The sequence below is a fragment of the Rhamphochromis sp. 'chilingali' genome (genome assembly GCF_963969265.1).
Source record: "Rhamphochromis sp. 'chilingali' genome assembly, chromosome: 6".
Taxonomy (NCBI): domain Eukaryota; kingdom Metazoa; phylum Chordata; class Actinopteri; order Cichliformes; family Cichlidae; genus Rhamphochromis; species Rhamphochromis sp. 'chilingali'.
In genome coordinates, this window is record NC_137933.1 from 13,897,676 (window position 1) to 13,910,733 (window position 13,058).

At 39.8% G+C, this 13,058-nt stretch overlaps 1 protein-coding gene across 1 annotated transcript; it reads left to right on the forward strand.

Moving 5' to 3' along the window:
• Positions 1 to 2,326: 2,326 nt before the first annotated feature.
• rlbp1a (retinaldehyde binding protein 1a) lies at positions 2,327 to 9,254 on the forward strand. Its single transcript, XM_080884889.1, has 8 exons — positions 2,327 to 2,698; positions 3,047 to 3,087; positions 3,519 to 3,647; positions 3,742 to 3,946; positions 5,151 to 5,329; positions 5,413 to 5,571; positions 7,557 to 7,667; positions 7,759 to 9,254. Exons 2-8 carry the CDS (start codon positions 3,079 to 3,081, stop codon positions 7,903 to 7,905), a joined length of 939 nt encoding a protein of 312 aa, XP_080741015.1. The 5' UTR covers positions 2,327 to 2,698; positions 3,047 to 3,078; the 3' UTR covers positions 7,906 to 9,254.
• Positions 9,255 to 13,058: the final 3,804 nt, after the last annotated feature.

Below are 13,058 nucleotides of genomic sequence, written 5' to 3' on the forward strand. Positions count from 1 at the left end.
TGATCAGAGTGCACTGAAACAGTAAAACAGCTCGAAATTCTTCTTTATTAGATTTGTGGTCACAGAGTCCTGCTTGTTGGCTTGCAGGGTGACATAACTGACAGGAATTCCTTCGCATCTTTGAGCTTTACTCTAACCCAGAGACAAGAACAAAAAAAAAAAAAACATAGCCACATCCGATGTGATACATGGAGGAGTGGTTAACCCCTGACTGCCTCTGTAAGGCAATAAGAGCTTATTCAAAAAAGCAGAAAGAAAATCACTAATGAGAGCCTCTGATAGACGAACAATGACACAGTAAGCCTGCCAGTTCTAGATCACAGAGGCCTCAGTGTGTGGAGGAAGGAGACCCGGCAGAGCATCAAGCTTTAGTGTGGGGTGGACGGTTTACCCATACCTCATTAACCTCCTTACAGTAATGCCATTGAATACTCCCATTTTGTCTCGCCGACATGCAGATTACATCCTAAGTACCTAAAATGCTCTCCTTTTTCATGCTGCGATGGCACAACTTGGTCTTAGGAAGCACAATGTCACAAACCACATAAAAAAACATGATTTGTTTTTTTATAATTGCACAGAAAAGGTTTTTTTGAATGCACACCACATTTCAAAGATTGTTGCCATTTAAAAAAAAAAGGAAAAAGATTTAGGTGACAAATGTCATATGACTCATCCAGCCATTAAAGATACAGTCGATCATTGCTTCAACCTTATGTGATTAAAAAAAATGAATGTTTTACTAAAAAATATAGATCGATTTGTGTGTATTTACGTCTTCCAACGAACTGATGCGTTCACATAAACTTGGTAATAATCCATTAAAAATGCATAAGAGCAGGCCAGTTATTGGAAACCGCTATGTTGCCGCCATCTGGACATCTTGGTTCTGACTAATTACATTTTATGTATGTGAGCAGAAACTAGCATGTTTCTGCTCACATACATAAAAAGCATGTCAAATTGATATTGTCTCAATTTTGTTATTGTCAACAGCATAGAAGAGCGACCGTCTCCACTCTGAAAAGCTGACAACAAGCCAGCTGAAAAAAACCCAACAAGCACAGGTTATAAGCTAACATTACGCCATCTATGTTTGCCTTGAGTGTCATAAGAACCTTTGACTCTGATACTGAACGAGCAGGGAGAGCTCAGAAAGCTCACTTTTAAGGAAACTGGTCTTGATCTTCAACAAAATTCAACGGAGTTGAATTCAAGTAGTTCGCTCCTTGTCCGTACTCAGCCTCTCGTTACATTCTGTTCCGTAGATTTTATGTCATCTGTCTTAAAGACAAAACAAGGGAAGAGAAAAAGAATGGGGAATAGAAACTAATGGCCGGCAGTATTAAAAAGCTTAAACTAAAGAAAAACAAACTTAAAACAGACACACATCTACGTTAATACACATAAACACGCATACATATACGTGTAAAGTTTGCATTCTCTCCTGCTTACACTTATGATCAATTAACAAATCACCTAGTTAGACTAATTACATTTTTAACCAATTCAACATCTATTTTAATGAGTTACTGCACTGGCATTTCATAAGTACACAAAAAACTGACACGAACCTCCAGCATGTTTTGACCAGACAATGGCAGTTAGATGATAAAATATTAGGGGGTGCTCATGAACTCACAAATCATAATAAAGGGAACATAACAAATTTCATATCAAACATATGTCACAGCAACTACAAATGCTTAGTGGTATTAAGGTCACTCACGGTCAGCTAGACTGAACAACCAATAAAAGAAACTCTAAAAGAAATAAAGCAAAACATGGATTCTCACTTCCTGCAATTAGTGAGAGGAACTAAAAGAGAGGCCAGTTTGTCTGATATTGTGCAGTCATGGATAAGTAATCCATAATGTGGGACCCAAAACAAGTGATCCCCTCTGAGGAGGATTTCAAAGAATGTGCATAAAGGAATAGCTAATGGTCCTCTCGCTCATATGACATTTCCTCCTTTCATGTCACATGTGCTGGGTTAACAGCACATGTGACATGAAAGGTGGGATTTCTCCTACATCAGTGATAGTGAAATGCATATTTCATGAGAATGTGGAAATAAGTGCTAATAAGAACTGTTGTGGAAGGTTTGGTCCAGGGTACGGTGGTCCTAAGGTGCAAAACAAAAAACACACCACTTTGTTTAATTCATGTGTTTTCTCAATGAAAGGGTTTCTTTTATTCTGATTTTGAGGGCAGCGCAGTGGTCACCTCACAGCAAGAAGTTCCTAAGCTTGATTCCTAAAGCCAGACCAGGCTCCAGCCCCCCCACAGTGCTGATTTAGATCAGCAGAAGAAAACGGATGGATGGCTCTTTTGTATATTTCTATGTACATCAAGAGCAAAAAAAGAAAAGAAGCCGAGTCATATACCTGTTCAATAAATCTTTTTTCATACAATTAAAATAAAAAATAAAAAATAAAATTTCACTTTTTAATTTCATTTAAAACAAATTCTATTCTTTGTCTTGCATGTTTCATTTTGGCACCATGGGACTCCATCCCAGCTCACGCTTTGCATCGCAGTTTGCATCATCTAGATTAGCCACCTGTCGTAATCCACTGTGTCATTTTAATCCTACTTTGAGTGTTTTTTCTTCCAGTAACTCCTCCCCTCGTGGTCCTCTCTGTCCCTGCTGTCTCCTCTGCCACTCGCTGTAGGTCTCTGATCCTGTCTGCTCGAGGTAAGGCTGCTCAGCTCTAAATCATTCGATAGACAGATAAACACAGACAAATAACATATGAGCACTTTGAGGATATATGTATCATATTTTGTGTAGTAACTAAAAATCACATTAAAAACAAAATATTTTCAATTAAAAAAATGCTTTCAGTCAAGCTGCTTAATGAGCAATACAATGTATTAAAGACCCACCTCTTCATTTTGAATGCTATTGCGTCCTCCTGGTGATGTTGTATTTGTGTAGTTCTCAGATTATGTCATACATCATTAATTGAAAGAGCGTCTGCATTGTTTCTTTTTGGTGTAATGTGGTCACCTTCTGTTTGTGCCAAATCTTCTTCCTCCACAGTTTTAGCGTCGCTGCTGTGAGACGCTGCAATCATGGCTACTGTAAGTTCAATTTCTCTGCAACAGTCCAGAGTGCTCCAGTGTCACTTTATCTCTGTTTACGGCAGTTAGGTCAGTTTCTGGCCTCAGTTCAGTGGTTCAGTGTGGGCTAAAAGCATTAGAGGGCTTTGAGGTCTAACTGTCAGCACATGATGCTGCTTAGTATTGTTATTGTGCCAGTAAATGCTGGCTCTGGGATGGGTCCTTAAGCTGTTTTTAAGAAATGGCCTTAGAAGTCCTTTCTGCAATCATGTGAAGCAGATTAACCAGACGTTCGCTGGCATGCATCGTATGGAGTCCGGAGGTCCTTGGACCCATTTTTTGCACAATTAATGCATACTTTTATTTTTATTTGAAAACTACTGAAGCCTGAAACGATGAGGTAAAACACAAACAATAAAGGAGGATTTTAACGTGGATTTTTTGTCATGCAGACTGGTACTTTTCGCATGGTGTCAGAGGAGGAGCAAGCAATGAGGTCAAAGCTGGAGCATTTGACAGTGAAGGATCATGGGCCTGTGTTTGGGCTGTGCCACAAACTGCCTGGACACACTGTGCAAAAGGTAAAGTAAGCATAGTTTCTAATGGCAGCAAATACACGAGTCATATATATGGTCCTTGGATGGCTCAGGGTTCGTGCTGATGTTACCCTTCCAGGCGAAGGATGAGCTGAATGAGACAGATGAGAGACGGGCATCATCACTGAAGGACCTGCGGGCCTTGATGAAAGAGAGGGCAGCCGATGGAGACGGCCTGGCCAAGCTGATCCTGGAGCGCTTTGGGGACAAACCCGACTCTTTGTTCCTGCGCTTCCTCAGAGCTCGCAAGTTTGATGTCGACAGGGCCCACGAGCTCATGAAAGGTGATTTCCAACCTACTAAATACAACTTTATGAGAAGCACTTTATTTCATTGAGTAGAGAGACAAAAAAGAGAGTTTTTTCCTTGCATCATTTTGGCACCCAAGCGCTTCAGTAATTGATGGTGAGGCCTCTTTTGTGCTCCTCGTATGCATGAATCCCAGGCCATCGCTGAGGCAGGGGGGCATGTGTTCATTAATTGGGAGCTTTGAGATTCTTCTGAGTGAGCTGACAAAGCTGTTCTTTGTGTGTCCAAATGGGACGGCAGGTTTGCTTCACTTGTGAGTCCGCCGCGTTCTGCTGGGAACTTCTGCTGCTCTGGGAGCGGGTTAAGATTAAAAAGAGCAATTCGACAATAGTGAGGACACCTTATGACTTGCCCTGCACACACAAAAACCTCTTAATCTTTTTTTCAATCCTCCGAATGATCAGAATGCTGTTTCCTAACCAGATTGGGTCAAAATGATGCCCATTTATTATTCCAATAATATAATAATGTAATATTCCATTAAACCTTGAGCTGATCTTAAACCTAGTAACCTTAACTCAAGCATCGGCATAATTCTGGAACCAGAATTTCTGAATCTTGGTGCTGCTGTTGTTGGAATACTCCATCCCCACAAAAACAAAAATAAACACCTGCACATTCATCAATATAGAAAAGTTGTTCCGTGTGAGACTGGAATCCATGCACATCCAGATGGACTGTCTTTCCCTCTCTGTCTCTCTCTCTCATAAACACATTTACTGTGGGTTAATTGGTGCCTTGCTTAGATGGACTGGAGCCCCACTGACACAGGACTATCATTGTGTGTGGGTGCATCAGAAATATGCAGTGCTGTGTACACTGTGGGGTTGTGAGTTATTAGTATCCAGTGAGAGAATTCAATTCAATTCAGTTTTATTTACATAGCACCAAATCACAACAACAGTCACCTCAAGGCACTTTATATTGTAAGGTAAAGACCCTACAAACCCAACAATCCAATAATCCCCTTTGAGCAAGCACTTGGTGACAGTGGGAAAGAAAAACTTCCTTTTAACAGGATAAAACCTCCGCCAGAACCAGGCACAGGGACGAGCAGCCATCTACCACGACCGACTGGTGGTGATGGGAGTAAAACGGGAAAGACGCGCCGTGAAAGAGAGATGGGGATTAATAATAACTAATGAGAATGCAGCTGATCTGTTGGTTGTGGTTCTCCAGGTTACGTACGCTTCAGGAAGGAGTATCCTGAGCTTTTTGAGAACCTGACCCCCGAGGCAGTCCGCAGCACAGTCGAAGCGGGATACCCAGTGGTTCTGCCCAGCAGAGACAAGTATGGCCGCGTGGTCCTGCTCTTTAACATCGACAACTGGGACCTGGAGGAGATCACCTTCGATGAGGTACCCGAAAAGCAGCCCTGCACAGCTGCAGCTCAGTCATCCAAGTGTACTCTGTGAAATATATGTCCTTTTGCGTGTAATAGGTGTTGAGGGCATACTGCGTGATCCTAGAGAAGCTGCTCGAGAATGACGAGACCCAGATCAATGGATTTGTGCTGATTGAGAACTTCAAAGGCTTCACAATGCAGCATGCCTCAGGAATCAAGCCAGCTGAGCTCAAGAAGATGGTGGACATGCTGCAGGTTAGGGCTGAGCGAAATGGCCTAAAATCCAAATCACAGTATAACATCACTGCCTCTTGGTGTTCTTTTACGTTCTTTTAATGTAGCTTTTCATTGTTACGCTGATGACCTGCAGCTTTATGTTCCTCTAACCATTGGAAATTGTGCTGAAGTCTCTAAACTAGAATCTTGTGTATCTGCAATTAGGGGCTCGTTATCGGATAATTTCTTGCTCCTAAATACTGATAAGACAGAGTTTACATGAGACTCGAAGGAGAGCACCATGTTGAACCACATGCCCAAGTTTTTTACAGCAGAGGTTCTTGTCCATGCATTTGTGTCTTCACGTATTGATTATTGTAACGGGCTTCCAAAGAAAAGTTTCAGAGGTCTACAGATGGTGCAAAATGCAGCTGCTCGTATTTTAACAAGAACTGGGAAATTTGAGCACATTACCCCTGTACTGAGAGCTCTTCACTGGCTACCTTGTCAGGTTCGAGCAGATTTTAAGATCCTGCTGCCCACCTACAAGGCTTTAAATGGATTGGCACCTTCATACCTCTCCGACCTTTTACACCTTGATGTTCGATCCCGTGCTCTACGATCTCAGGCCTTCTAAAGGTTCCTAGAGACAGAAAAAAGACAGTTGGAGAGCGTGCTTTTTCTTTTCGTGCCCCATTCTTGTGGAACAACCTCCCTCAAGATATTAGCCAGGCACGCTCTGTGGAGGTTTTTAAAACTAAGTTGAAGACACATTTGTTCACCCTATCTTACATGTCTTAATTCTATGTCTTTTAGTTTTTAAATTCTTACTATTTTTAACTTGTATTGTGTTTTTACTTATACTGCTATTTATTGCTTTTATTTATTCATCTTTTTAGTTTCAAATAGCTGTACAGCACTTTGTTTGAAAGCGCTTTATAAATAAAGTTATTATTATTATTATTAATTTGAAGCATGTGCCGTAACGATATATATCGCGATATATTCTCTTCTTCTGTATACCGTATTTTCCGCACTATAAGGCACATTTAAAATCCTTTCATTTTCTCAAAAATCGACAGTGTGCCTTATAATCCGGAATAATCCCCAGAATAATCTGGGTCCAAAACACCATCTGTTTCAGGTCCCAAAGTCAAAGGAACACTGCGGCATCACTGAGTTAAAAACTGTCTAAATTCTTTCATCTTTAATAAAATGATCAGTGTTGCTGCTTTACCAGGTGTAACAATTAAGTTTAACATCCAGGCATCCATGAAAACAGAATTTATTAAATTTAACAGAGTTAGACGTTAGCAGGAAGTCAGCTCGCTAGTTTCCACCTAAACATGATATTTTGACTGAGAGATTTCTAAAAGACTTAAAACGTACAGCTCTGCTATCACTTCCAACATAAATGAAGACAGAAAACGAAACAGCAGTGACTTTTTTAGGGTTACTGAAGTTGGGCTAGCTGGTATATAATGATGTGTTATGTGATCGCTAGCAACACAGCTATGTTAGCATAAACACAGTGAAGCTGGAGGATGAATGCTATCTTTTTTCCACTCAATAAAAGTTAATGCGAGGGTTCCCGATGACTAGGGACAAATGCAATCGCATGACAGGATGCTGTAAACGGACCAAACTTCAGTCAGGAGAACAACTGAAATAATCAGATGGGAATAGAGCAGCTGCAAGAGAATTCAGCATTAATAAATCAATGGTATGGAAGTGGAGGAAGCGTAGCTTTTGGCTTATTACTGTCGCCCGGCATAATTTGCAGATGATATTGCTTGCAGCCGCTGCAATGCTTTCAACCAAAACAGGCGCAGCTTGATGACTCCGTCAACATGCGCTATCATGGTAGAGCGCCTAGTCAAAATCTCTAACATTGACCAAATTCATATAATTTCTACTGTATACCGTTTATATCGCCCACCCCAACTGCAGGCCCAAACAGACTCAGAATGAAAGCTGATGTGGAGCCTCAAACTAGTTTTTGGCTCTTTTGTGTTTTTCTGCAGGACTCGTTCCCAGCCCGTTTCAAGGCAGTTCACGTTATTCACCAGCCTTGGTACTTCACCACTACCTACAACGTGGTTAAACCCTTCATGAAGAGCAAGCTGCTGGAGAGGGTAAAGATAAGGGACACAACTGACAGCAGCTATATTTTTTTGGTTTTAAATCTAAGCTACATCTTTAAATGCTGATTCTAACTTCCCTCAGGTCTTTGTTCATGGTGATGAATTGGACAACTACCTCAAAGAATTCGATGCAGACATCCTGCCTTCAGACTTCGGTGGAAAAGCACCGGTGGCCGACTACCAGCCCATCGCCACAAAGCTTTTTGGCTCTGAAGACACCGCTCTCTGAAGAAACAATCCTCCCATTTCAAACCCAAGAGTAGAGCCTTTTACCTGAAGTGCTTTTTGTGTGATCAGATCAGATATGTGGTCTGTATTAAGGCTAGATTTTTACTTTTTTTAAAAAAAAAAAAATTCAGGCAGTACATAGACGTATGTAGGGTTAGAAGCAGGGGATGTTTTGTGTTATATAAATGGAAAAGGTAAAGGATGTTGTTTAGATATATGAAGGAGAGAATAACTGATAGTAATCACTTGTTACTTTACATTGACATGTACTGACATTCCTCTCATGTATGACATGTATGAGTGGAGGAAGAATGACAGAGCTGGTCAAGACCAGACTGATTTGTGTTTGGTGTGCTTTGCCTCATAGATCAATCTGCTGTACACAGAACAACCTTTTGCTTACGACCCCGTGATACAGATTTCAACATAGCAAAGTCTCGAGGGGTGAATTTGAGATTGATATCCAGAGGGAAAACTAATAAGGCATGTTTTAGAATAAAGGGCCTCCTGATGCAGTGCCTTAAATAGGAACAGTTGCTTGCCTCAGTGGCCTTGTTTCAACATATCATGTGAGGCGTGATGTACCAAGAAGATGCATTCTGGAGGTTGCACTGGATTGAAAAATGTCAAATAAAATCTTTTTTGTGCATCTTTTTTTTTTTAAATTAATGACCATTTTTATCATTTGTTCTATATTTTAACCAGCTAAACCCACTCTAGGGTTAAATGGTTATACCAGGGTTAATTAATGAGTATATTTAAAATAATGGAGTTTTAAATTAGAGACTGAATGATGTGCGATTTTTTTTAAGGCCGATATCCAGTCCTTATATTTGGTGATTTTAAAATCTGTTATTCTGATGTAGTGGCTGATATATTTTTTTCTTTCAGACACATGAACCATAAACAGATTTCCCACACGTTTGTTGTATTGTTTTTTGTTTGTTTAATGCTCTGCCCAGGGCTGGACTGGGACAAAAAATCGGCCCGGGCCCCGACTAGAGACCGGCCCACCAGGAATTATAGGAAAAGCCATAAAGCCTTTGAATGAAAACAAATGCTGTTGTGATGGTGATGTACACTGTTATGTTGGTATATATGTATGATTACATTTTACATCAGATGACCACTTTGGTTGTAAGATTCAGATAATTATTTATCAAAAGCTAGACATTTTAAATGAGAATAAGAAAGAAAAGTATTTCTTTGTTTGTGCCCCCTTTCCCTGTTAATGCCCTACCTGGCCCCCTGGCAAAACTTTGCTAGACCCGCCCCTGCACAGATGTCAGCTATGTAAAAAATTATCCTGGTGTTATTTGTCTCTCAGAAACAGTTCATAACTTCTCTTTAACTCATTCATGTCACCTAAAAGGTAAATCTGTTTCTCCATCACCTGTTCAGCTCTGATGTTTCAGTAAGGACATCTCCTGGTTACATCTTCATGTTTCCCTCTCACCAGACATCCAAACCGATATCATTATGAGCAGCTTGTATGTCTGTGGCTCCAGCAAACATCACCTGATACTAGAAAGTGATATTAAATAAATTCTAACAACAGCTTAAACATGCAGTTTTCCTCTTTCTGGTGCAAAGTGGGCGATAAACAAACAAGAGAGACGGGACTTGCGACAGAAAAGTCATTGATCAGTTTCGTGATTGAAGTAGCAGCAAGAGAGGGAGGGGGAGAGAGTGAGAGAAGAAGAGGCAGCTGTGCAGCGTAGCTGGATGGCCAGTCCAGCTATCAAGTCAAGTCAAGTTTATTTATATAGCGCATTTAAAAGACATCAAGTGTCGGCCAAAGTGCTGAACAGAGAGATAATAAAATCAAATAAAAAAGAATTAAAATAGATAAGAAACATTGTAAAAACACTGTCAGACATCCGTATATATAGACACACAAAGCAGACTCTTATATACACCTGTTTGTAGAAATATAGATGTACATGCACATATGCAGATACATATACGAAAGTGTACACATTCACACACAAGCACACATACGTGTACATAAAATAGGTGTATACATATATACATGCATACATCATCCAATGAGATAAAAGACCAGAATAACTAAAGCAGAATAAAAGTGGTGTCAAAGAGATGCGAAAGCCTTTGGAAATCGGTAGGTCTTCAAATTTGATTTGATGACTTCCAAAGAGGAAGAGGAGTTTATGAAAGAGGGAAGACTGTTCCAGAGTCTTGAAGTGGCAATGGAGAAAGCCCTGTCACCTCTAGATTATAACTGGGAGCGTGGAACCAATAAAAGCATCTGACTGGAGGAACGCAGAGTTTGAGTGGGTAGGTGCAGGCTAAGGAGATTGTATCTGGAGCCAAGCCATGGAGGGCTTTAAAAACAAATAATAAATCCATGAGTCAACTCCATATTTAACTCGCAGCCAATGTAAAGATGCGAGTATCGGAGTAATACTCTCTTTCTGGTACTGATGCATTTTGGTTGCAGGCGGAACAGGCTTGAGTGACAGATGTGTAAATCGAGAGAGTTACAGTAGTCAAGACGTGATGATATGAAGGCATGGATAACGATTTCCAGACCTTCAGATGAAAGATATTTTTGAGTTTGGAAATGCTCCCGAGTTGGAAAAAACTGCCACGAACAACTGAATTTATTTGTTTGTCCAGCTTAAGGGTAGAATTGAAAATGAAACCAAGCTTTTTTACATGGGGGTGTACATTAGGTGATAGTGGGCCCAAGTCATTTCTTATGAGACTAACAGAGTCTTGCGTACCGAAAATTATAATCTCAGTTTTGTCGTAGTTTATTGTCATAAGAAACTCTGACTGTTATGACCTTTCAAACTACAGACCGAGCTCTAAGCTTTCATTCGTGTCCAAGATCCCGGAGAGACTCTCCCAGCTCCAGGCGTACTTGGACACGAACAATATTGCTGAGAAATTTCAATCTGCTTTTAAGCCATTGCTGGATAGCTCGCTCAAACTCAATAAGCAAGTGTCTGCTGTAGTGAGATCTAGCTTCCACCAACTGCGCCTTATCTCTAAGGCTAGGCATTATGTTCCACATGAGGACCTGGAGAAGCTTATTCACGCTTTTGTGACCTCCAGGTTGGATTTTTGTAATTAATTGTACTACGGTCTAAGCAGCTAGATCATCAGTGGGTAGCCACGTTTCAGTCATAAAAAGAAAGTCCAAGCCATGAGAGACAAACAGGTCATCATGGTATATGAAGGTCTTAGCTGTGGCTCTGCCCAGGCCTCTGTTGCCAATAAGGAAGTTAAAGACCACCCTCTGATGGACAAACTATGCAAGCTCAATACTCATGGTAGATGTTTCTCGCTTATATTTTCTATGCATTGGTTATTATAAACGCTAGTATCAATACATCTGCAAGTAGCTAATATCAGCAAGCTGTAGCTTAAATGAATCAGTGACCAATGTTACCTCATACAGATTTCTAGGTCAAGCTGCTTTTTTAGGCCTGGCAAAACTCCAGAGTTGTCCTATCTTTCTGAGTTTTGAATTTTGTCAGAACCTTTCACACGACTTGATCATAATGTGTACCTAAAATCTGGACTGCAAGCTATTAAATTGCACTGCATTTAAAATACAGATGCCCTTACAGCATGCAGCATTCCCACCAACTGTTCTGTCCTAAACACACCACATATTTGCTAATTGACAGCATAGATGGTGAAAAAACAAAACAAGGTTTGATTTAGTTGTGTTTTGATTACTTTTCCTGTGGTGTAGTACACATGATAACTGGGGAGGTAGAAAAGCTATAAAGATAAAAGGAGTCAATACATGAAGGCTCAATTCAGCACAATCTGTGATATACAAATTATTGTTAAATATTAAAGCGTGTTCTACAATATATTTACAAAGCTCTAATTGGAGGAGAAAAAAGAAACCATTTTTCTTTTGAGAAAATAATTTATTTTGGAACACAATAAGCACGTCTCCTCACATAATTAGTTCACATGCACACCACTGGTATTTCTTCAACAAACACACCCAGGGTTCAGTATCAGAGTACATTATGTTGTGTGACTGCATCCCCCCCTCTAGTTGTCCCAACACACCCTTTAGCCTTCATTCAGCAAAACTGTAAACACAAAATTAAAGCTGTATAATGATAATTGTAGGTTAACACACAGTGGGCTCCCATCCACTTGCCTGGTACTGACAGTTATGGATTCTACATTTAAAAAAATCTTTCTAGAAAAAAACAAAACAATAATATTAAGCAAATTTTACTCCAATCCAAGTTTTTCTTCCCAAATTTTTTGGACATTTTAAATTTACTCAAGATATCTGAGTCATTTAGTTTCCAAGCAATTAAATATGAGCCCATAAACTTGATGTTTGAAGCAGTGAGTTTAGGATAAATACAGGGGAACACAATTTTTTTATCAGTACAGTAAAATAACATTTCAGATCCCAGATCCATGAGAAATTATTACAATGAGTATGACATGTTTTGGTCTAATATACTTTGACACCATTTATTGTCACATTAGTGTTTAAATAATAAGAGAATCCCTTCTGTTTGGTTATTGCCTTTATTTTTCCATCCCTGGTCCCTCAAATCTAATATACACCATCTTTACATAGATGTTTTATTTTTGTTGTTAAAGTGAACAATATTGGATTTTTGGGGATCAGAGGTGGTGATATGACACCACCTCTGCTGTATGTTTACCTATCAACACTCACACTCTACTGCATTTACACAAGCAGATAACACAAGAAGTCATAAGAACAATACAAAAATAAAATTAAAAAATACCCCCAAAATAATTAACTAGAAAAAAAAAAAATCCAAATAATACATCCAAACTTGCATTTTTGTGCAAAGTTGTGGAGAGGCAAAAACATTTTTCTAAAAAAACAAAAAACAACAACAACAAAAACAACAACAACAACAGCAACAACCCAAAACACATGGCTCGTACTGCAGAAACTGGGTTTTTGCTGGTGTCATCGAAATCGAGCCCGAATAAACCCAAACGTGTAATTTTAAATGAGAGCTGTGGACTACAGATGAACCATTTACTATAATCTGACTGTGGGTGGATGAGAGGATGTTTGCCAGGAAGACTGGCAGTTGTAGTTCGGTTTCCCTGACAACAGATGGCAACAGTGATTTGTTGTTTGAGCAAATGCTGGTTGACGAC